This window comes from Manis javanica, chromosome 9 (genome assembly GCF_040802235.1).
Source record: "Manis javanica isolate MJ-LG chromosome 9, MJ_LKY, whole genome shotgun sequence".
Taxonomy (NCBI): Eukaryota; Metazoa; Chordata; class Mammalia; order Pholidota; family Manidae; genus Manis; species Manis javanica.
Genome location: NC_133164.1, coordinates 103,314,555 through 103,339,309, shown reverse-complemented (window position 1 = coordinate 103,339,309; position 24,755 = coordinate 103,314,555). Strand labels below are relative to the sequence as shown.

Genomic DNA, 24,755 nt, shown 5'->3' with positions numbered 1-24,755 from the left:
CCCTTTCAATCCTATGCCACTTCTTTCTTTTTCTTTTTTTATTGCATTGGCCAGATATACAGTACTATGTCAAACAGTAGGAAGACAGCAGGGATCCTTGTCTTCATACTAATGTAAAGAGGATAAGTCAAACGTTTTTTCATTAAGTACATTTCCTGTAAATTTCTGGTAGAGAAATTCTGACTGATTTCTGGCCAATAGAATGTAGACTACTTCTCAGATTCTTAAGAGGGGACATGTCTCCCCTTTCCCTTTCCACCTTCCCATGGGCTGGAAAGGAACCTAATGGAGGAAACTTTGGACTGTAGAGTTGAGGGGAACATCCTATGGATGGCACTGAGAAAACTTAGTGCCTGGAGTCCTGCTGGCTTTCTGGAACAGTGCCTCAATACCAGTTGGGACTTAAACACAAAAGAGAATTCAACTTCCATCTGGTTTAACTCCCTGTTATCTAAGTCTCATGCAACAAAACCTAGATCCTCACCAATGTTCTCCTATGTCCAACCACCCTCCCTCTTCTTCCTACTTCTAGGCATTTCTACTGCAAATCAAATAAATTTTCTTCTTGTCCCTTAATGAAAGGAGCTGTTGTCCATTTTCTCCCAACAATTAGTATCAAATAGAGAATATATCTTATATTAAAATAACTTTTTGTCAAATTTTAGGCTTGGGCAGTCATAATTCCTTAAAATTTTAAGAACTGAGCTGCCAGACCACTGAGAATTTCATATATTTTTATTATTTTCTATTAAAAATGTTTAATCTTGAAATTGGTTAATCAGAAAGTAAAAACTAACTACATATTTGTTTTTAAACATTATATACACTTGTGAAATAAATAGTGCTCTAAGCATTAAAAAAAAAAAAGCATCGTTATATACAAATAAGGCTTCAAGCCAAATGTATAAATACAGGACCCATTGAAGATTTGATTCCCAAGGCTTCTGTTACTAAAAACAGGAGTCAGAAGTAACTAGAATGTACAGTCAGTAAGACAAGCTCCACTTTGGCTGGAAAACAATCACAGAAGCAACAGAAACAGTACACAACTGGACTGAGAAAACACCTTGAATTAAAACTTGACTGGTCATATCTTCCGAAGTTTGGCATTGAACAATGATACAACTTTGGCACAATACAGATTAAAACAATGTTCTTTAAAAACCTAAGCACAAAGAAAATTACTCTTCCCCCATACAAGACATCATATCTCCTTCCAAATAAATCTTACCCATAAAAAGCTCAATGCCTTGGCAGTCTTTCTCCTGGTTGTGGTTATATTAATGAAAGGAGTTACAGTTTTATGGATGGCTCTGAAAAACCTTCCCTGTTTGCACATGTGGGACATATTGGTGAGAAATAGCAATAGACGGTTTGATGAAGTTGCCGAGATGAGCATACCCCAGACTCTGCCGCCAGGAAATCTGGGTCCTCACTGGCTCCACCACCAGTTTGGTGTATAATTCCAGGCGTGTGACTGAGCTCACTAAGCCTTAGTTTTGTGAAATAGAGATAAGTAAGAGCTGCCCCGCTCACCTCTCGTTGTGAATCTCCAGGTAGGTGATAGCATGCAAATCTTTTGAAAAGCATAAAAGGGTTTCTCAGGTATCATGTAAATTCATTTAAACCAAGATCTAGAATTGGAGGCTTTTCCAACAAGTTCAGAATACAGAAAAGGCACTGGTGTAGAGCAGGATCTCCCAAGAAGGAAAAAGCATTGCATTAAATCTTGGCGCCAGCTCTGGTATCTGCATAGATAGATATGTATAACATATGTAATGCCTTCCATCTTCCTAAACAGAAGAGATTTTGCTCTGAAGCAATCAGGTTCTGCAATTGGCCACCATTCTGTCCCAGCAGGTATGATATTCTGCTACTCTGCTAGTGATCACACCTGCCACTCTCAGGGGGAATGTGCATGTTAACTAAGAAGAAATAGATAGAAACCACTTAAATCCCCAGGATTTCCAACTCTTTCATCCTGCAGCCCTCCTGATGCCTTTAGTGCCTTTCATCACAGGTATATTCATGGACCATCTAAACTGGAAGGGAGTTTAGAAATCCCAACCCTATTAGGTGCCAAATGAGGACAGAGTATGGAGAGGTTTACTAATGTGTCTACTGCCACATACCAGTTAAGTTTAAGTGCTTAATAAACATTTGTCCAATCAAAAAATGAGCAATGGAAAAATAAGGCCAGTTATGTGTGCTTTAGAGAGAGAGTCAGGGAGCAAAACAGAATGTCTAAAATATAACCAGTATTTGATCAATGCAGCCCATTGAACCCCAACAGTCAGGGCCTCGGTGCTGCCCCAGATCTACTCTCCCCTCTCTGGGTGAACGAGGTCATAGGGCTGCCATCCTGATGCAAATCAGCTCCCAGTGGAAAGACCTCTCACCATGACTCAAGTCAGGTTGGGCAGCTGACAACCTTTCATGCAGAGCCACTTCAGAGCCCGTGTTCCTTGTCAAGTATACAGGCTCATCAGTCACTTAGAAACCAGTCCAGCATACACAAGAGGCTTAGGCCCTCAGCCGTTTGCACACAGATCTGGAGTCAGAGCTATTCTAGAGCAGCCGCAGAAGCAACAGTGCACTGTCTCCTCTGGCAAGAAGTCCCAGCTGTCGCAGGAGGCAAGGTCACAGGCCCAGCAAGCAGGCTTTTCCCAGTGCCCCAGGGGCAAGGCCATGAGGGATCCATCCCTCAGGTGGGTCCTCAGCAGTAACTTTCCTCCACGTGCTTGGCGGGCTCGGTGTGGGAGGCCTTGCTGGCCCCTCAGGGATGCTCCACAGCCTGACTGAAAGGAACCAGGCAAGAGCGGTGTTTGTTAGCTTGCTTAGCAAACAGGCCAGCCTGTACCGAGGGTGTGTTCTGTTTAAGACCAAGCTCTTTTACATACCTATCAAACTCTTATAAGATACTTTATTATCATAAGAATAATGAGAATAGTGATCCTTCCTGGGCATGTCCATTCTGCATGGTTGTTCTGAGGATCAATGAAGTTAATCTATGTGGAAGCACTTGGAAAGGTATACATTTAAATACAAACACGAAGCATTAAAATTATTCTTACAGCAGAACATCAATGAGCCTCCATTACACTGAGACACTTAATTAGACAGGCAGTTTTCAGAATCCCACAAGTCCTGTGATCATTGAGCTTGTGGTCACACTAATGCTTCTGAACAGGAGACAGAGCAGCTGGGGTATAGCCTGCTCCTTGCGGGTGGCAGACAGTTAATCACAGCGGCCCCAGCCTGGGCACAGCTGCTTGATAATTGATACCCAGATCAAGGTGAGGTGGTTTATCTGAGCAAGTGGAATCTCCATGTGCAAGAAAGAACACAGGTTTTAGAGTAAATCAAATCCTCACTCTGCCATTGCCAGCTGGGGTACCTGGACAGAGTGCCCTGCCCTCCCCCAGGCCTCAGCTTCCTGAACTGTGCACATGGTTAGCAACGCCAGCTCAGGGGGCCGGTGAGAACAATGAGCTAACGTACAGAAGGCACTGCCCACAGGGTGGGCAGCAGCATCATTACCTAGAGCTTTGGCTGGGGCAAGGGGTGGGGGCCAGTGGGGGGCCCGTCTCCCTCCTCTGCGGCAGATGTTTAGGCTCAGAGGGTGTGTGCCGGATTCCCCTTTTGGATGCAGCCACTGCCTCACACCTTCCTCAGCTCTGTAATAGTGGGACTCCAGTAGGGGGCAATGGGACACTGAAGCAGGATGACTCCTTTGTCTGATTCAGTGCCACACGCATGAGCATTCCTGGTTCTCAAAAGGGGGAGAATTGTCCACTGGTATCTACTCACATCAACCTAGTACCAGAAAACCTATAAGAGAAAGCTATACTTTGTGCTTCTCCTTTACCACCCACATGACTTCCTCCTCCAACCTGGTGCCCAGAAGGAATCTAGGAGCCCTGGAGAAGTTCAATCTGAGAAGGGGGCTCGGGCACCAACCCTGGGGACTTAGTCACTGAAAGACGTTCCAGCAGGGCCATGGACCGTGAACATCTCCAGGATGAAGCAGAACAAGAAGCAAAGGGCCATGAACACTTCTGACATTCTAGGTATTCCACTGAACTGTCTATCTTATTCTGGCAGATCAGCTTCATAAAGGAAGGAGGTTTTATATTTCTTCACTGCTATGACCCAAGTGCCTATCACTATGTCCAGCACATGCTAGGTGCCCCAGCAATGTGTCCTTCATGAACAAAGGAGGAAATACCTGGTTTCATTTTTCATTCTCCAGCCATTCTGACACTTGTGAAACCAGAGCTCTTGACCAGGGGATATGCTGGTGTTCGCAGGGTCTTCTGCACAAAAAGTCAATCTAGAAGGAAAAAGAAACGACCCATGTAGCCAAAACTCTGCAAATGTTTAGCCAGATGTTGAACCAAAACATGGCTGTGCTTTAGCCATATGGTGCCAAGGCCAAGCTGTACCGTAGGTGATGGATAGAAACAGGAAACATGAAGCACTGTAATGGGGAAAATGCCAGATGAGATATAAAGAGGGTGGAGGCTGCTTCCTATCATCCCAAGGCTGGCAATGACCTCCCAGAGGTCTGCTGAAAGATTTGGCTAAGGAAACCCTCCTCTCCTGACAAAGGTCTCCAGGCTTCTCTGGCTTCTACTTAGAAAGAAACCTGCTCAGAGAGTCAAGGCATGGTTTTAGAGGCTGATATATAAAGGTCTGGATTTTTCTTTTAGGCATAGGATTAAAAGCTGTGAGGAAGCTGCCAGCTAGCATAGCACAGAGGATTGAGTTACTTGATCAATCCTTGACTCAGAGCCTCCAAAGGAGAGGTAGAGTGTTCTGAAAATGGGTGCTAGGGAAACCAGGTCCTCCCACAGACCTCATCCACAGGGGTGTCCTAGACTTGATACTCTGGTTTGCTCTGGACAAGAGCAAGCAAAGACTTTTGGTTGCATGAGCCCCACAGCAAACAGATTGGCAGAGCTCCTGAAGAGCCCTGTCTAGGAGAAGCCCCCTTCTTTGGAGCCCACACAGGGCATGTGTAGAGAAATGAAAGTCCCTATGGCCAGGACTCTCACCTGACTCTGGTTGGCTGGCCCACTGCACAAGTGTGAGCAATATGTTACTACTGACGCTATATAAAGAGCTCCGCCCAGTGTTCTGGGCTGCACAGCTGCAGGAGAGCAGAGGCTGGAGTGGCGGCAACACCTACAACAGAGACTGAGATGGCTGCAGTGATGGAGAGGCATGGAGACAGAGACCTGCTTGCTGCATGCAGACTTGCCCCGAGGTGGACGGAATTCTAGCGCTTGACCTGCCATCACAAGAATAAAGCTGGGTATAATAAACGCTTTCACCCCAAGAACATTCCATTGTCATTTTTCGGTCTCACCGAATCAACAGTGAACTTGCCTGGGGCTGAAACCCATTGGTGAAACGATGTGGCAAACAGAACAAGGTCTGGATTCCGATCCCCACTCGCCCACCTCTCTCAGCTGAGGGCCCATGATCAGGACACAAGCTGCACAACAGTCGACTTGATCTGGAATTCACTTTTCTTTGCAAAGGTGTTTGAGGTTTGCTCTGGATACAGAAAGACTGAAGGTGTGTGCTTAGCAAAGAAAAGGATGCTGCAGAAGCACAGGCCTTCTGCTCATCATTGCCGTGGGGCCCAAAAAGGGTCACAAGACACTTACTTCTGCTGGGTTTCCCCAGATTTGACCCGGATGCGTCTGATATTCAGCTTTCTTTCAGAGTTGCGGGGTTGAGACAGGTAGCTACGAAGCTCCTTCCACAGGTTGTACCAGGACTGAGATGTCCCCTCCCAGGTGAGCTTGATTTTCAGGAGGTCTCCCAAGTCCTCCTCCGTATAGACCAGGAAAGTGTTGGTGGCATTCAGCCAGATCTGTTCCACTCTACAAGGGGACAGAGCAGGTGTGACTCTCCTGCCAACTGGAAAACCGCTACCCTGTGTGTGGTGATTTAGGGGTAGCACCTGCCCCACACTGACTGGAGGGAAAGAATAAAGCTGGGTATAAATGCTTTCACCCCAAGAACATTCCATTGTCATTTTTCGGTCTCACTGTATCAACAGTGAACTTGCCTGGGGGTGAAACCCATTGGTGAAACAGTGTGGCAAACAGAACAAGGAATGGATTCCGAGGTGAGGCCCCTCTCCCACGCCCTCCGCACGTGCTCTACACTGACAGAACTTTGCCCACAGCACACCGGCTTCTTATCAAAACCATTCCTGGGCATCTCCCCATTGGCACTACTTCCTGGTGGGACAGGCCAAGAAAGGGCAGGCAGAAATCAGAAAGCACACAGAGCTCACCTCCCAACTCAGCAGCGCCCCACTCCTCTCAGCCCCCAGGCAGCTGTCTCCTCTGAACCCTCAGCCCCTTCTTGCCTGTCCCACCTGGGGACTGGGGGGACTGCCTCGGTCCATTTGTGCACATGAGTGTGTGTGTGTGTGTGCAAACCTGGTCTCTCCTCTAGACCCAGAGCCCTGAGAGGCAAGTACTTCGACGATGTTACTTTGCAATCCCAGCGTGACTCGGCACAGCGCTTTGTACTTTGTGAGTGCTCAAAAGATACATACAGATTGCTCTGTGCCCCTCCCACAGATAGTTCGAAATGGTCCACGGATGAAATTTATGCAGTTCCAAATTTCCTAAAGTGTCAGGTGTCAGGCGTTGCCTGAAATGAAACAGTAGTTTCTGCCCAGCTGATCCAGCAGTTTCTCATAGTGCTGATTCATCTCGGGAGCTTCCCCCCGAGAAATGGTCTGAGTAAGAGCTTGTACAGACCATACAGCAAGAGCAGGACTACAGAGCTTAGTTGAACTGCCAGCTCCTCCCCAGGCACTCGGGCTGCACCCTCCTGCACTCGCTCACACATTTCCGCATGCTCTCTCATTCTCAAACCAACTTGTTCTCAGTCCTGAAACTAGCAAAGGAAACTCGTGACTTACATCTCCAAAGGCAGGATCTGGGAGTCTGCATTGGTGCCATAAAGGGTGACATAAAAGGTGGGCTCGGTTTCCCCCATATTCTTGTAGCTGAAGACATGGATTTTCATCTGATAATGGTAAACTGCAGAGACAGCAGGACAAAGCCGTTTGTGAGCCTTACTTGCCATCTCAGGGAACCCTGACCCAAACTGTGTCACCCAGCAGGCTGAGTTTTTAGGAGATGATGTCCCTTTGGTCCAGCCCAGCCTCCAATTTCCCTCTGGGCTCCTTCTGGAAGAGGTTACTGCAGTATAGAAGGAGGAGCCCTGGAACTGTGGCTCTGGGGGATCTTTCCAGGATTGTGGCCTAGCTACTCTCTAGCTGTGCAGCCATGAACTAAGGACCAAGGTACCAACCTCATTGAGCCCCAACTTCCTCATCTGTAAAATAATGCCCACAATACCCAAAGAACCTTATGGTTTTATAATATGTTATACAAAGGCAAAATATCATTTTGATTCCCTGTTGATTCTATCTCAGATTTGTTGTGACAATCAAGTGAAAAAACACATATGGAACAGCTTTGAAAAGTTAAATGCAAGGCAGAAATTTAAGATATTGATGCTATGATCATGGGATGAGGATGCCCATCGTGAAAGGAGTCCACACCATTTGTTTTTAAGGATTAGCTTTCCTGGGGTGGGCACAACATAATCTGATTTGCAATGATTTGGTTTAACTGTGCCCACCATGTCTCCAGGCTGGGATGTTCCTTGTTCTACAAAATGCTATTTAGAAGGAGGGAAAGATGAAGGTCCCTCTTCAAAGCACTGCAAAACTGAGGGTTACCTCTGAAAGGCATGCCTGCCCGGGTTTTTAGGTACATTTTGCTATTCCTCTTGTTCCTCATTTTCTTGGCATTGTAGCCAATACTATTACAACGGTTCTTTCGGCAGCTAAGACAGATCCCCTTTCGGAAGCGGTTTGAGTCTGTGCACTGGAACGCAAAGCTTGGCTTGTCCTGATTCACCAGGGAGTCGACGAAGAGGTGTACGGCTCGCTCATGCTCACATCTCATCACCTCCGTGATTGCTGCGGGAGGAGAAGCAGAGACCGTGCAGGGTGAGTCGCCTGTGCATGATTCACCCACTCAACCAGTACATACTGGACACTTCATCAGTAATGACTACTTTTCTTGTTGCTGTTAGTGCTCTTGTTTGTGTAATTCTTAATACAAGCCTGGTGATGGGCTAGGCTCCCATTAGGATACAGACGAATTGAAGGCCATTCCTGCCACTTAACTGTTTGCTTTCCAGGTGGGAGGATAGCACTCATACACACAAAGCAAGATGAGCAAGGGAGCACATGTAATAAGCACTAAATAGGGTGATGAAGACCAGTTATGCAGTAGGACTCAGTAGATCCTGATGGAGTTGTATGGTCACAAAATGCTAGAAATGGATCAGATGCTCAATAGCATCTAGTCCAGGATTCAGAAAACTATGGCTTGGCCCCATTTTTGTAAATAAAGTTTTATTGGAACATAGCCACCCTCATTTGTTTATTATAGTTGGCTGTTTGCATGTTAATAGAGCAGAGTAGTTGATGCAGAGATTGGATGACCCGTGAAACCTAAAGCATTTACTAGCTGACCCTTTAAGAAAATGTTTGTCAACCCCATTTTAGTCCAATGCTTTCAATTCTAGATTATGACCCAAAGGCTCATAGAGGTAAAGTAATATGCTCAGGATCACACAATCAGTTGGTTACAAAATTAGAAGTATAATTTGGATTTTCTGGCCTATAGTACATCATATTTCTTGTAACTAGAGGCTAAAGCCAATAGTTTGAGTAAATTCTAGGACCTTTGGAAAAGAGACATTTGGCTAAGTCAGCCTACCCCTTCCTCAATAACACTACCAGCCTTAAGAAATGCCACCATCAGATCCCCTAAGGCAGAGCTGAACTCCCCTTGTATGGACCGCCGAGCCCTGCAGGGGCCACTGGTATATTATTACATTGAAAGAGGGTAACAGTCTTAGGACTAAACGAGAGAGTACAACATCCAGAGGGCAAAGCATCAGAGTTTAGAGAGCCAGCTGGGCCCAAGACTTAGAAATACTGCCAGTATCCAAGGCAGTGAATGAATGGGAATCCCAGAAGGGGATGATCACTGAGGCTGCATGTCAGTTTCAGCAACAAATTCAGGTCACCCCAAGTCTGCTGGAATAGGCTCAGGCATTCAGAAGATAAACCATAAGTAACTACAGAAAGCATCTTGGTTTTACTCTTCAAAATGTTACATAAAATTAAATTATAATGCATTCATGCTATAAAATATTATATAGCCTTTTAAAAGAGTAAGGTAAGTTGATTTATGTGCTCTGATGTTTCAGAATGTCCAAAATATATATGATGACAGAAAAGTTGCAGAACAGTGTGATTTTGAAAAATGCAATTAGACACACATACACAAATTTGCAAAGAAAAAAGATTGGAAGGTACACACAAAATTGTTTTAATTGGCTACCTTTCGTGAGTAAAAGAGGGAGTGGGAGGTGAATGGGCATTTCTACTTCTTGCATTATACAAGCCTATATTGCTTGATTTTGTCCAACAAACATATTATTTTTGTTATAAAAATAAATTAATAATAACTGTGACCTCAAAACCCAAGAAAGCAGAGCAGAGACCACTGAATAGCTGTTAATGGGCTTGCAGGGTGATGAGCTGTAAACAGCATTGTGGGGGCCATGTTGGGAAAGATGAAATGAATGTTGCTACAAGTACCAACAGCTCTGGCTGACTTAGGAGGAGATGTGAAAACTTAGTCAAATATCCACATGAAACAGAAAACAAGGAACTCACTTCCATATGCAATTGATAAGACATCATTGAGTCCACAGCCCGGCTGGAAGTCACCTCCATTAGGGTAGATGTCAATGTGGCCCACAGGCATCTGAATCCCGATGCTCAAGCCGAAGGAACGCGTGTAAGTGTGGAGGACATCCACAAAGTCTGCATCGTCAGGGGACAGCCTCCTGTGGATGTCCACCCCTTCAAACATGGGCCCAGCTGGATCCAAACCTACAGCAGCAGGAGCCAAGACCAACTCTGTCAGATGCACCAAGTTAGTGAGTCCTGATTGAAAGCTAAGTTTTCAGGTATGTAGAATGGAGCCATCTGCAGAGTCCAGCCCTTCAAATCTGGAGTCTCGTGCCTACTGCCAAGAGACTTATACACTCTTCTGAAGCCTTCACCTGTCCCAATAACTCAGCTGACTCAGTACGGCAGCCACACGGTTGACACTAACATGGACCTCCAAGGAGACACAGACTGTCAGAACTACAGCAGGTCTAGAAAGAACGCAAACTGGCTGAAACTAAGCCCTTCACCCCACTTATTACCACACTGAGAACCTCCCACAGCCTTAATTTAACAGGCTCTTTACAGGATAACTAAGCTACCTACATTTTCTGGAGGAAAGACTCAGTCTCCCCCAACAGAGCTATTTGTACCTGGACTTACTCTTCTCCTTCCCTTAGTTATGAATCAGGCTCACGGGTAGAACGGTGAGAGTGAGGGTACATCAGATACTGAGAATCAGGCCTCCAGAATTCCTCTCTTTTGCAGCTATAGGGAGAAACCTTTTTACCTACAAACTTTCTATATTGAACTGGCAAGCAGCACAGTAGAAAGTACTGGTTCTCACATTTGAAACAACACACGTGTCCCTGGGGAGCTTGTTAAAAAATTCAGATTTCACTAGGTAGCTATGAAAAACTTGGGAAGATAAACAAGCCACTGGTCACCTATGTACCTGTGTATGTATGTGTTGGGGGAGAGGGCAGGGATGGGAATTGGGTGGGTAGTGACAACAATAGGACCACTTTCACCATCTTTTAATTTTGGAACCACATAAATGTAAAGCCATTCAGAAAAGGAATTGGCAAAGCATTCAGTACAGATCCCCTGGCACTCTAGAGATTCTGATTGGTAGGTCTGGTGTGAAGCCCAGAAATATATATATTTTTTCTCCAGGGCATCCTAAAAGTCAAGGATCTGTGGACTAGATTTTGAGAAATGTTTCCATGCTTCAGTATCATTCATAAAATAGAAATTGAAAGTCTTAATTCATACAATTCACATGAGCTGTTAAGAGATTAAGTACTTCTCAGTGCAAATACTAGCTATATTACCAAGCCCAAGTAACCATGGGAACCAAATTCATCCCAACCTAGAAAGCTCTTCACATACAGACCGACAGAGGACCTGCTTGGACAAGGTTAAGAAAAGACAATGCACAGCGGAGGAAGGAGGTCTGTTTAGTCTAAAACAGTGGTTCTCCACTGGGAGTGATTTTGCTCCCCAGGGGACATTTGGCACTGTCTAGAGACATTTTTGGTTGTGACAATTGAGGGGAGAGGGAGAGAAGCTACTAGCATCTGGAGGGTAGAGGCCAGGGATGCTGATAAACATCCATCAGTGCTCAAGTCATCTCCCTCAACAAAGCATTAACTGGCCCCAAATGTGAATGGTGCTGAGGCTGAGAAACCCTCATCTAGAAACACCAAGGCAGGGAGGAGATATGACCAAAAACAGAGTCATGAAAGGAAGAGAGGGGTAACAGAATGCACCAGACCCCAGCACAGCAGAACCAAGGAGCACACTGTAAGGCTTCGGGGGTAATTTTAGGATAAACAAGAGGCAGAGCTATTGTCTAGAGTGAACAATACACTTGTGAAACTCATCACTCATGAGAACTGGCAGAAGCTGAAATGCTAATCCATTTTTAGAAGAAGTTTAGATAAACATATGGACCAAGGCAGGCTGCCCAGGACCCAAAAGAAAGATGGCATGAAAGCAGCACCCTCCCAGAATAGCCCAGGGTAACTCATTTCAGAGGGTGTAAGGACCACAGCAGCGCTGCCAAGCAGCCTCCCCCACCTCTCGCTATGTTGCCTGGAAGAGAAAAAAAAGGAACATTCTGCTGTGCAGTCAATACAAGAGAGGGGCCCTTTGCTTGGTGTGAACAAAAGTCCCTGCCAGACGGTCAGTGCCATGGAAACCAAGCTGTACCAGAGGAATGCAGGCAGCTGACAGGGCTTCTCACAGGATGGCAGGCATGCAGGCTAAGTCTTCACCTACCCAGACTGACCCGGCCTGACATATAGCCAGGGCCTGCAGACTCTGGGGAAAAGTTGCCCAGTTTGCTTTTCTAACTAGGAATGGGAGGGCGAACTTATCCCTTCCAAAAACAAAAACAAGATAGAAAACCACCCCTTCTTCTGGCCAGTCAGACTCTTCCAAAGGTGTTCTGTCCAGCAAATGGATGCATGCACACACGCACAGGCACACACACATACACACACGGAGGAAACCACTGCATTCTGGCCTGACAGGACAGTCTGTGGTACTTCAACTGACCCTTTACCTTCACCAACAGAGGAAAGGCAGCGTGGCCCAGTGGCCAAGTGCAGGCTCTGGAATCTGACAGCCTGGGTTTAAATCCCAGCTCTGCCACCCTGAGTCCAAGATATCGGGCCGATTATTTGTGCTAATTTCCACATCTGTAAAATGAAACCAAAAGGACCTCTTTTGTCAGGTTGCTATATGTCTTAGAGACAGAATAAAGTACCTGTCACACAGTAGGTACTTGACATTAGGTAGCACCTAGCCCAGAGGCTGCACAAAGTGGACACTTACTTCATTTCTTGAATGGATGAGTGAATCCCTTTATTTATCTATAACTAACTAGACACAGGTTTAATTAGAAATATGTGACCTTTTCCTTAGTATCACAGAATTCTCTTAGAAGCCTAAGAAGGAAAAGCTCTGGCAAAGCTCAGTCCACAGTTCTCTGAGACAAGCAAGACTGGGATTCAGGTATCCCCCTGGGGCCGCAGGCCAAAGTCCCCCCACTGGCCTCTGCACAGCGGCCTGACTGGTTTTAGGACCCAACAAAAGCTGCAGTCTCTGGTCTTATTTCAAGAGGGACCACCTGGTTCCCAGGCCCATGGGAAGTCTACCAAGCGGGGGAGAGAGCACACAAGCCTCCTCTATCAGGCATGCACAACAGCATGTGTCAGGTGAGCCGAATGCCTTCTGAGGTGCTGCTTGGCAACTGGACGGAGGCCACTCCTTCCTGTATGCTCCCCACCCCCACCAGCGCCTGCTCCACAGAGGAGGTAGGGGCTATGCTGAGCACACGCAGGCCCCCAGGCTCCGCGCGGACAGCGCAGAACACTGATTAGCATTCTGCCAGCAAAGCCCACGCCTCAGCAACTGCCACCCAGACAGGAAGGAGGAAAGAACTAGAAAACTCCTCATTAGCCCCATCTCATTTCAGATGTAGGAGGAGGAAAAGGAAGGGTCGAAGCTTGTCCTTGCTGCCATGATACTCTGGCGGGGGCCTTGTGTGCCACAGTCTGAGCACAACTGGCCCAGCTCTGAATCAAGCCAGAGTGGCTTAGAGCTGAACAGCTGTGCACTGGCTGTGGGTTAATGAGCAGTTGTGTGAGGTCACACGATCGCTACCCACCTAAACAGCTCAGGCCCCACAGTCCACGTAATCAAAAATAAAGCTCTCGAGCTATGCTAAATCAAGTAACTGATCTAAAGGCGTGTGTGTGTGCATGAACGCACATGTGGTCATGCACATTAGACTTAAGCTGAGAGATAATTTGAGGAGAGCAAATAAAACCTCACAAGTATATGCATTTTTAAATCTACCCCACCAGCCTATTGCTGAAACCTGAATCCCACCTTTACTAAATCATTCTTCAGCTAAGGACTTCCTTCTGCCTGAGTCCTGTATTAAAATAAAAGCACTGCCACGAAAGAAGTTGATCAAATGTTTCTGTCTAGGTGACCTGTGGGGCCCTAATTGTCTTGGGGGTGGGGGGAGGCTGGGAGTGAAGACTGTCATCAGACTGCTGCAAGGGGGGACAAAGGTTTCGGGCAACAAGGTGGCCGCTAATTTTAGCCTAGAGGAAGTTCTGTGTATGTATTTAAGGGAACCCAAAAGTTGGAAAGAGAATCTTTCCCGCTTTTCACAACCATTAAGTGACTTAATCCAAACTCTCACATCAAAAGCTCACTAAGATGGAAAACTCAATTTTCAATTGACAACCTGGGTACCAATATCGGAAAGGTCTCTCTAATGACAGAGGTTAAGCACCCATTCTAAACAGGTAATTATACTGATAAATGTGCCAGCAAAACACTGGAAAGAGGCTGTTTGTGGGCGAAGTAGAAGTCAGAGGCAGAATTCAAGATGGACTCCACCCACATCCTTTTCCCCAGAGGCCCTGGAGTATCACAGCTGAGAGCAGAGTGAGGCCAGGGCTCCACCCTAGTTCTGCCCTTTAGTTACTAGCTGTTTGTCCCTGGGTACTTCCTCACCTGATAGGTTAGGCCAGTGGTTTTCAAACTGTGTTCCCTGGTGCTCTGGGACCCTGAGATTCCTCCAGGGAAGGAGAAGACCAGAACGCAGGGCTAACACTTCATGCCATATATCCAGCTTCGACCAGAACATTCTTTCTGTTTCATTTACTGGGGTCGCACAGAAGTTCAATTTGAAAAAAGGGCTCTGTGACTAAAAGGAACATTTGTAAATCTCTGGATTCGGTGTTCGCTGGGCTTCTTCCGAAGCTAACCCTCTGTGGCTTGCCCATGCCTCTTTGGAGGCACTCTCTCTCAGAAAAGCCAGCTTGGCACAGGAGCTGAGGGAGCTTGGAAATCCGCTGTCAGAAGAGGAAGCAGAGCTTACCTGTGATTCGGCCCACTGCGCCCTTCACGAAGTTGCCAGCATACCCAGCCACATGAGCTCCAAGGCTATAGCCTATCAAGTGAACATTTCCGAGAGAAAAATCATCCTTCTCCTGCAAGAAGCCACAGAAGTGTGTGAGCAAAGAGCACGGTCCTGAGCCCACAGGGTCACCGACAAAATGCCAAGCACTAGGGGCAGGGTGGAGGCTGTGGCTAGAGCTGAATACCTGACCCTTCCATTACTTGCTTCTGTTCTTTCTGGCACTAAGAGGGGCTGGAGGGAGGGGTGGCAGTGTGGAAGTCAAAGCCACGAGACTCAGTGGGGACTAAGTGTCAGCCACAGTCTGCAGCACTCCTTACCTGCCCTCTTAGGCCCCAGGAGCTGCTAACCTGCTCACCACAAGCCCACCTGAGACCCCCGAGTTGAAGCATGGTACCCTGGTAGGGCCCTCCACTAGTAAAGGATGAGGAGGTGGGGCTTTGACCAATAAAGCTCAGGAACCAAGCTCTACGAAGCAACCTAGCTGGGCACTGAGGGACTGCTCAAACATCCAGATCAGAATTCTGCCAGAATTCATCTGATTCCATGGGCCAAAGGAAGGTCAGGCTGGAATTGCTGTGATAGTCAGGTCACTTTGCCAGTCCACACCTGCCCCCAGGTAAGTCCCCTGATCTCAGGCAAATCACAAACCTTTAAAGAGTAAATTTAAGACCTCAAGATCTGTTTTCCACACTTAGTACTTTAAGCGGGGCATTAGGCTCTATTTGTTTGGGCCAACCCTCTCCTTACCCTCAGGACAGCCACCTTTCACAGGCAGGAGCAGACTTCAGCAGGGATTTAAAATTACAAGCTGGTCCTGGCTGCTGACCATTCCCAACCTAAGAGTATCAAAAAGTAATGGCCCAGAAGGCAAATTTTCTTTCCACAAATAAAGGAACAGGAAAAATCCGGATATCAGTAACTAAAAAGCTTAAAGTCCCAGCCTTCAAGTATTCAACCAATACTCAATTCAGTAAAAATTTGAATCCCAAAGATATACTCAGACTCCTGAAGTTCACTGTAATGCAGTCTGACCTGTATTTCTTAAGGTTCAGGTTCAAAACCCTGCTCATGAAACAAGAAGAGTTCCTTTCATACCCTTACCTGCAGCCAGTCGAGCATCCTTGCAATACTGTGTCCTACCACCCTGGTGTTATTAACCGCATCTGTGTAAAGCTGGTGAGCCAGGGGGAGCCAGTCAACCACCACAACATTGGCTTCCTTCTCTCTTGTCTGCAGGGCTAACACGAGTTTGTACAGCCAGTTCTCAAACATGCCACTCATCTGCAGAGAAAAGGACATTTAAAAAAAAATACTTCTTATGGGTTTCAAATATCCTAATGAATATGGAATTCAGTTCCATAACTCTCTCCCCAGCCAATTCCAGAACCTTCACCATGGTTGCTCAGGGACCAAACATTTGCACATGAGCAGGGCCAGCCTCAGGCAGATTGTTACATGGGCATTTGTGTTCCATTGCTCTTTACATCCCCAGTTCTTCTCATTAAGATTTTCAGAGCTGGTGTCCCATGCTGCTGCCCCACTGTCCAGTAACAACCCTATGAGGTAGCACTGGTGGCAATACTGGCCTGAGGTTAGCCTGACACCCTGTCATAGTCAGGCAAATGGCTTATCCCAATGTTCAAAGGCAGCTGAGAAGGGTTACCCTGGAGAATTAGCTCCTCTCCCAGAGATGCAGGGAGATGCTGTCTCCTAGGCAAACACAGAGTTAGCACATAACCCCTTCCCACTTGCCATCCTTCTTGATCCCAGAGTACTGATGGAATCCCAAATTAGAACTCAGAACACATTTTCCCACAGAAACAAAGTTATAAATGGTGACTAGGTCCAGTTGTAAACCTATCCACAAGTGCGTTATTAGATAAATAGATTTTCTGTGCCTGGCCTGGGAACCCAAACACCATTTACAGTCTTGCTTCTATGGGAAACTGCTTCCAAGTTCCAAACAGATTACAAAAGAACTTTCTGGAATGCAACCCATTTGTAAGTTGCAGGCAGTTTGTATTTGCATTTTGACAGGGGCCTTAAAAAGGTTCAAATGCATGATTCTCATTGTAGGGTGTAGCAAGAGAATAGGCCCTTACTCATCTCTTCAATCACGTTAGGTAGGTAGGCACTTACACCCAATAGGTGGTGATAGCCCTAAACACCCAAAAGCATGTAACAGACAGGAATTTCTCATCATTAAAAGGAGGAATGTCCCCTCCCAATTAGCCCAGGCAGAAACCTGCTCACTTAATAGTGCCATTTTCCTACAGACTGTCATTATATGAATGAGTAAATCCATCACTGGTCAAAAGCTTCTAAAGCTGAGAGTTAAAGACCCTTTTTGTTGAAGTTTGTCACGGGCCTTTCAATGTGAATTGCTCAGCTAGGGCACATAAAGAGTCCCAGTGCCTTTAAACGGAGCTATCTCTATGCAAACAGGAGGGCACCATGCCAACTGCAGCCAGCAATCCAGCCAGCTGGCTCCTCATGGACTCTCTGAGCCAGTCAAGTTGCTTCAGTTCAGCTCAGCTCTTAATGGAGGGATGGCCCCCGCGAGGCAGTGGTTGACCAATGTAATTAAGTGTAATTAGAGGGCCCCTTAAGAGCAAGTGGAGCTGGGCTGCTGCCCTCCAGAGAGCCACTTTCTGAAAGCCCGCTGTGTGCCAGCATTAAATACCACCCTGCAGGAGTCCAGATTGCCCCCTCAGCGAAGTGCCCATCACATTCTTCACAGCTGTCTAAAACACAAGCAGCCCACAAGAAAACGGGGAGAGAGAGACTAGGATCTGGAAGCACCAGCTTTCTTTTTAATTGACCAAAACAAAGGAAATCAAATCTTGTGGAAAGCAGAGCTCCCTCCTCCGGCTCACCGTCCATCCATGAATGATGAAGAAGGTTTTGGCTGTCACATTGAAGCCACAGTCTTCGAAGTGCTGGCTGTGGCCCAGAGACAGGTAGCACCCTTCATGCTCTGGGTCCTTGGAGGTACGGAGGTTAAATCTCACGGGAGGTTTGATGGGAGCCTGTGCACCCCTGGATGTGTAGAGCTCATCTGGAGAACAAGAACAGAGCATGGTTGTGTCTAGCAGGCTTAGGTAGTGAGAGATCTGGGGTCTAGTTCTAGTTCAATCTTAAGCAAAGTACTTATCCCCTCTGAGTTTCAGTTTTTACACTGGCTGGACATTTCTTCCTCACCTCCCAGGAGAGTTGCCAAGCTATTAGAAAAGGCACAGCTCATCAACATGGTTAGTCACCAGGATTAATTACTATGACTCTGAAATAAATAGGTCTCTCCTGCTTTTCTTTTTTCTTCCCCATCAAAACGTGTTCTCCTTCCTTCCCTCAAGTTACTACTTTTACCGTATAGGTCCTCAACTTTTCTTGAAATGTTTGGGACCAGGTGAGTTTTAGAGCTCATAATTCTTCAGATTTCAGAAAGGCATTATGGTACATATACCATGTATTATATAACACACACAGTGGGGTCTAGGGCATTCCCCAATAATCAAGCACAACTATGTTTCTGCAGGGAAATATAAAACTCATACTCAAAGGCAAAAATTAAGATAATGAATAGCCTCCTGTCAGTTCCAGTCAGTTTTTGCTGCTAAAGAAGTTCAGGTCGGGGAAGGCCAGGTCTTGCTGCCAAACCAGCAACCCAAATCTTCCAATGTTGAAGATTTTGGATTTTGGAATTGGGGGTAAGAGGCTGTTGTCAACTATTACACAATGGGCGTCACCTAATGCTCCCAGCTAGATTCCAGCACTTGCTCCACAGACCTCAGGCACCCTCAACATTCCCTGCCAGCTGTGTGCCAGACATTCTTCTACTTTATCATAAATGACTGAAGCCATGGAGAAATGCATAAAAGCATCAAAAGCACTCTTTCCAACTCTACTGCTCACCCACAGTGCCTGCTCCCAAAACACAGCTGACGTCACCAATGGTCCCCATAGCCTTGGGACACTAGGTGCTGTCACTTCCACATTATCGTAGACAGTCATAAATGAACCCCATCTAGCATTCTTCCAGCCATCCAGGAAACCAGCCCTTGATAACGGGAAGGAAATTAGAAAATCAAACTTTCCTGTCACTAGAAATCAAGGGGAAAGATCCCAAACGACCATTCCAGGAGCTTTGCTTATCCCAGAGTTAAGAAGCAAATGGAATCATGGAGAGACAGCAGAATGGTGGAGAGGCTGATGGTGAAATGAGCAGCAGGAGGAAAATGCACCGGATGGAAAAAGAATCAGGTTCCAGCAAATGCAACTAAATATACATGAGCGCACCTCAGGGGAACTGTCATCAATAATGAACAAAAGGCCCAACCAGCAAGAGTGTGAACCTTGGACATAACTAGTTTGGCACTTCCCCAACAGCCACCCAGATAGCCTCTCACAGAGACCAGAGGGGGAATTCTAGGAGAAAAAGTCTGCTGACTTCATGGGACAGATTTGTGGAGAAGGCCACATATCGATATAAAAGGTTCAACTTAGCATTTGGACTTCTCTGATCCCAGAGTTCTCCAGCTTCATTCCTACACTGCTTTTGGCCTGAGTAACTCCAGTCTCAGGGACTCTGACGGTTCTTCACCCCTATGACCTCATGGTTCATTCTCTTACCTCCTTCAGCTCCTTGCTCAGTGGCCAACCCCTCAACAAGGGAAGCCTGGCCACAGATTAAAAGTGCACCACCTTCTCCCACTAGCACTCCATACCTTACTCCTCTTTATTTTTGTCCATTATTTACATATTTACACATTTTATTTACATATTTTAAATATGTATCATTCACATATTTCACTTAGTTCATCATCTTCCCACCACTGAAATGTGAACTCTGTGAGGGCAAGGGTTCCATCTGTTTTGTTCGCTGCTGTATCCCCTGCTTGTAGAAGAGTGCCTGGTACTAAGTAGGCACATAAAAAATACTCTTCTAAATGAACGAATGGCCCACAAACACTCAGCATCACAGAACACAGAAGTTGGAAGGAACATTAGCATTTTACAGGAGAGGAACTAGAGATGCAACCTACCACAGGTCACAGTTTGAGTTAGCACTAGAGTTATGATCATGTTAAATAAGTAAGTCTTTCCCATTCTTTCAAATTAAGTCTCCCACATGTACATACGCTGACATGGTCCAGCATCATTTGGCCCACCTCTGCAGAACAGTAGAGGAAATAATGGAGCGCAGTTTAGGATTTCCCCCACTCTCCTCTGCTTAACTAATCAACTTGGAGCTCTCACTGGTGCCCCCACCCTTACTCCACCAGGGCAGGCCTCCTCCACTGGAAAAGACTGCCCTACGGAACTCAGAAAGAAGAGAAGCTAGCAGGTAGGAGGAAGGTGAGAAGTAGGGAAAAGAGGGGCAGGGATTGGAAAGAGCTTTGGGGTGGAGAAGGCCAGCAATCTTGGGGAATAACCCCAGCAGCTTCCGGGAGAAAGTTACTCACCAAATGCTCCCTACACAATCACTCATCAAACCACAGCCAGCTACCTCACTACCTTAACTTTAAAAACACCTACACGGAGCTTAAAAAGAGGGACACCAGGCCACAAAGCTGTATCAACTTCCCTGCTCTCAAACCTCCTAGTTCGAAGACTAGGACAAAGCTGAAGGGCAGCTGGCAGCCAACTCGGCTGAGCGGACAGCGCCAATGGAACCCCGTTCGAAAGAGGGTGGGGCAAGAGCCGCGCGGCCAGCGCACCCGCCGCCTGGGCCTCGTGGATGCCCTGCTGGGATGTCCTCGTCAGCGGCGCGGAGGAAGAAGGGAGCTGCCTCGCTGATTAGAAGCACACAGCGCGGCGGGAAAGAGAGGATTTCAGAGGAAGGAGGCAGGGCTAAAGTAGGGTCGCCAAGAGAGAGGGACCTGGCACAGGAAACAAGTGGCGAGTAATAAACATAAGTGCACATTACCTTGCAGCGGTCCCTCTGGACCAGGGGTTGTAGGGCTTCCCGCCGCAAAGCAACAATAGACGCTCCAGAGGCAGAGCAGAGGCACGGAGTTTCTCATCCTTCCCCGCCACACCCCCTTCCCTGAAAATTTCTAAAAAAAAATTTTAAACACCTCTAGGGGATTCCAGCAGTCGCGGTCGGTAAGACCCTAAGTGAGTAGCTTTCTGTTGACCAGAGAGTGGTGGCCTTGGACAGCCGATGGTGAAGGTGGAAAATGAAAACTTGGCTAAACTGAGCGGCGGAGCGGTGGGGGCAGTCTGAAGGGGCTTGAACCAGAATCAGATCTGCTGTCACCCGCGCGCCCTCCCGGGAAGCAAGGGCTCGCGGCTGTCACACCGCGAGCTCCGCGAGAGGTAGTTTTTTAAGTATCGGAGTCATCTGACCCATCGCCAGATAGTGATTTACATAATTTATTCCCGTCCCCGGACTCTGATTGGTCACACCTTCACTGACGCCGGATGCGAGACCCCCAAAGTTTGAATGAAAGCGCCGCACACCCACCTCGTGGACTCTCCGCCCTAACAGGCTGGCTCCCTCCCCTCCGCGCGCCGCAGCCAGCCGGCTCCCGCCACCCCACTTTCTCCTATGCCCACTCCCGGACCCCAGGTTCTCCACACGTCCCTGTCGCCCCCGTGGGGGAGCGGTGCCCCGAAACCCTGCCCCCGCTGGGGACGCGATCCCTGGTGAAGGAAAGTTATCCAAGGTACAAAGCCACACCAGCGCCCGAAACTATCTTTCCGCGCTCCAGGCCAAGGGTCTGGATGGAAGTCAGCCACTTGATCACCCGTGAGGTCCTTCTCTTCTCCCTCCTCCCCAAGAACCTTCTCTGCCCGTCCGAGGTAGGCTACAGGTGCACACTGCGTGATTGGACAATAACCTGGCAGAGCGGAGGGGCTGTGGGCTGTGACCGAGGCTTCAGGATCCACAGACCCTTCTTGGAGTCAGTGCTCCTCCACTAGCTGCAAAACTCCAGGCAAGCCACCCAGCTTCTCCGCGGCAGTTCCCTCCTCCACGGTACAAGCGCGGGTGGTAACAATTCCTGCCGCTTCGGGATGTTGGAGAAACTAGAGTTATTGTGGTAAAGCGCTTAGTGCGGCGCCTGCCTCGTGGTAGGCTCCCTCTTACCTTGGGGGTGGAGGCCTAGGAGGACACAAGGCGACACTCCTCCCCAAGAGGAGCAGTGAGCCCAGCTTGGGGGTCTCAGACGCGTGACCAGCGCCGAGTCTCAGCGGACGCGCTCAACTACCTGTCGACGGGAACCAAGCTTAATTCTCTTCTCATCTTGTTTTCCCTGCTCTCCTTCCCTTTACTGATACGCGTCCCTGCACCTCCCTCGGTGCAGCCTCCGCTCCGCCGGCGGGAACTGAATCTAGCGCGACGAGCGCACTATTGGCCCCAGCAGACGTCTGGCGGCCGGGGATCCGGAGCTGAGCCCGGCGCCACTGAAAAGTGGAGGCTGGGATAACTGGGATAAGGGGGCCGCTCCTCAGTAGCCCTTAGGGACGCTGACGGGATGGGAGAGGTAGACTGCTCAACACAGGGCTGCGCACCGCAACGCCGCCGCCCTGTAGCAGGTCAGAGCTGGCTGAGCTACGCTGCACCTTTGACCCCAAATAACCCCGCTGTCGCAGGGAACCCGGCGGCTTCTGCCTGGGGGTGGGGGGGGGGACTGCCAGAAGCAGCCCCACGCCCCTTCCTCCCCTTGGGGCTCCACCCTGGGAGATCTGTGTGGGGAGAGTAATCTGGAGGAGCAGGTCCTGTACTGATTATACTCTTTACTTTTGTTACTCTAGCTGCCAGCCAAGCACACTTTGTCCCTCCCATGCGCTATAATTCAATAACAAGGGGCAGGCTGGCTTGATTATTTTTTGAATAAAACTCAGTGCATTTTATGGGATGGTAAATGGCATCCCCAAGTATGTTGCTTCCTTCCCCGCTCCTGCTCTCCTCCATTGGCAAACCATACAGAGATAAGCCAGGTATTATTTCCATTTTCGGAAGGGAACACTAAGTCATGAGGACAGGCTGCAGGTTTGAAGGAAGCCTTGACAACCAGATCTCTCTCCTCTTCTCGGGAGCCATGAGTCCATCTCTCGTGCCTCAGTGGCTGAGGCAGTGGGTAACCTATGAGCCCCAAATCCACTTTTCTGTTCTGAGTTGCTCAAAGCCATAGTCCCTTGAACCTTAATACAAATAGTATGGAGAGTGTGTCTTGGTGTGTCTGCCACAGTGAAATCAGGGGAGGTGGTTGGGGGAAAAATAGATGTTCCTGCAGTTAGTTATCCTACCTGACAGGTGGAGATTTAACAAAATCAACACCTATTTTTTTAATTGTCAAGGCTATGAAACCATGTAAGTTCTATTGCTGGTTGGTTAGACTGCCCTCCTGTGTCTCTGTATTGAAGTATAATGTGAGAACTTCCAGAGGATGTAATGAAATGACTACATTAGAGTAACGTGTAACATCAGCTGTTTGTTATGCTTCATACTTTCCAGAACAAACACAAGATCTGGGGCGCATCCTGTGTGGAGAAAGTCCTTCCCTGGGGAGTTTTGACAGAAACTTTTATTTGTCTTGTGGTCAAATTTTCAAAATCTCGAGCTACCTTAGTAAATGACCTTGTTCATTCTATTCAGCTGCCCAGCATCTGAAGACACCTTCTTATGTTAGAGGAATGAATCCCCTCTTATGAGAGGGGTTCACTTTCCACTACAGAAGCTACTTTTCAGCCTCTCTTGCAGCTAGAATTTCCAACTTAAACTCAGCCAGCCAAACTCTGAACTGAAAACTAATGAGGCTAGAAGCACATAGCCACTCCACTCTGCCGATGGGGCAGCAGTGGGTCACCACCAGACCAGTCTTTGGGATATAGGTATTACCATCTGCCTGAATTTATCTTCCAAGCCTGGTTCTGCCCTGCAGAGATTCTAGTTACTACCCAGTATCATGTTAATGAGTTGCTCTTCTGCATAAATAAGTCAGAGACTGGATTACAAGAACAATGACCTAATCACCAGAGGCTCATTGAACAGCTACTAGGGGTAAAACACTGGGCTGAGCACCCCCAAGGAACATTCAGGGAGCCATCCCTGCTCTCACAGACACAACAGAGACAGTCAAAAGTGCCAAAAGACTTTATGTAAGTATTGCTAGACATTGGGGTCAGTAAGACCCTAAATGAGTAGCTTTCTGTCAACCAGAGTGGTGGTCCAACAGAAATATTAAATAAGCCACATGTCTTAGCTCCGGCTGCTATAACAAAATACGATAGACTGGGTGGCTCAAACAACAGAATTTATTTTCTCAGAGTTCTGGAGGCTAAATGCCCAAGATTAGGATAGCAGTGTGGTCAGATTTTGATGAGAAACCTCTTTCTGGCTTGTAGATAGCCACCTTCTCACTCTGCTGTCAGGTGGCAGGAAGGGAGAGAGCACAAGCTTTCTGATGTCTCTTCTGACCCTATAACCTCGTCTAAACCTAATTACCTCCCAAAGACCCATCTCTAAATACCGTCACACAGGGAGTTAAGTGAATTCAATATATGAATTGGGGTGGTGGGGGACACAATTTAGCCCATAGTACCACATATATAATTTTATATTTCCTAGGAGCTACATAAAAAAAGTAAACAGAAACATGTGGAACTAATTTTAATAATATATTCTATTCAACACATTTAATTGTCAAGGCTATGAAACCATGTAAGTTCTATTGCTGGTTGGTTAGACTGCCCTCCTGTGTCTCTGTATTGAAGTATAATGTGAGACATTGGTTCTGCCTGCAAGATTCTAGTTACTACCCAGTATCACGTTAGTGAGTTGCTCTTCTGCATAAATAAGTCAGAGACTGGATTACAAGAACAATGCCCTAATCACCAGAGGCGATTCTAAAATATTATTATCAACATTTAGTCATTATGAAAAATTATTAATGAGGTATTTACATTCTTGTTTTGAGATCCAGGGCATATTTTACTCCTATAGCACATGTCACATCAGCTTGCCACATATCAAGTACTCAATAGCTACATGTAGCTCTACTGGGT

General features: G+C 47.2%; 1 protein-coding gene across 4 annotated transcripts; it reads right to left on the bottom strand.

Moving 5' to 3' along the window:
* Positions 1-717: 717 nt before the first annotated feature.
* Positions 718-22,311, bottom strand: LIPG (lipase G, endothelial type). 4 transcript variants are annotated; one of them, XM_037016742.2, is made up of 10 exons: positions 21,835-22,311; positions 17,621-17,802; positions 15,846-16,025; positions 14,703-14,814; positions 9,800-10,018; positions 7,781-8,023; positions 6,953-7,073; positions 5,676-5,894; positions 4,229-4,333; positions 718-2,798 (listed from the first exon to the last, which is right to left on the bottom strand). In XM_037016742.2, the coding sequence occupies exons 3-10, from the start codon at positions 16,023-16,025 to the stop codon at positions 2,777-2,779; spliced, it is 1,221 nt and encodes a 406-aa protein (XP_036872637.2). In that variant the 5' UTR covers positions 17,621-17,802; positions 21,835-22,311; the 3' UTR covers positions 718-2,776. The 4 variants fall into 4 exon arrangements, with proteins under 4 accessions (XP_036872637.2, XP_017516175.3, XP_017516174.3 ...); XM_017660686.3 differs by lacking the exon at positions 21,835-22,311 and adding an exon at positions 21,587-21,779; XM_017660685.3 differs by lacking the exon at positions 21,835-22,311 and adding an exon at positions 20,671-21,062.
* Between the last annotated feature and the right edge of the window lie 2,444 nt (positions 22,312-24,755).

Excerpts from the sequence above, each read along its gene's own strand:
- LIPG (XM_017660685.3), bottom strand. The coding sequence starts at position 20,767 with ATGAGAAACTCCGTGCCTCTGCTCTGCCTCTGGAGCGTCTATTGTTGC. Across the intron at positions 10,019-14,702 it reads CGCAGTGGGCCGAATCACAG|GTTTGGATCCAGCTGGGCCC; the intron begins GTAAGCTCTGCT and ends CTGCTGCTGTAG. Across the intron at positions 7,074-7,780 it reads GGCAGGCATGCCTTTCAGAG|TTTACCATTATCAGATGAAA; the intron begins GTAACCCTCAGT and ends CTGTCTCTGCAG.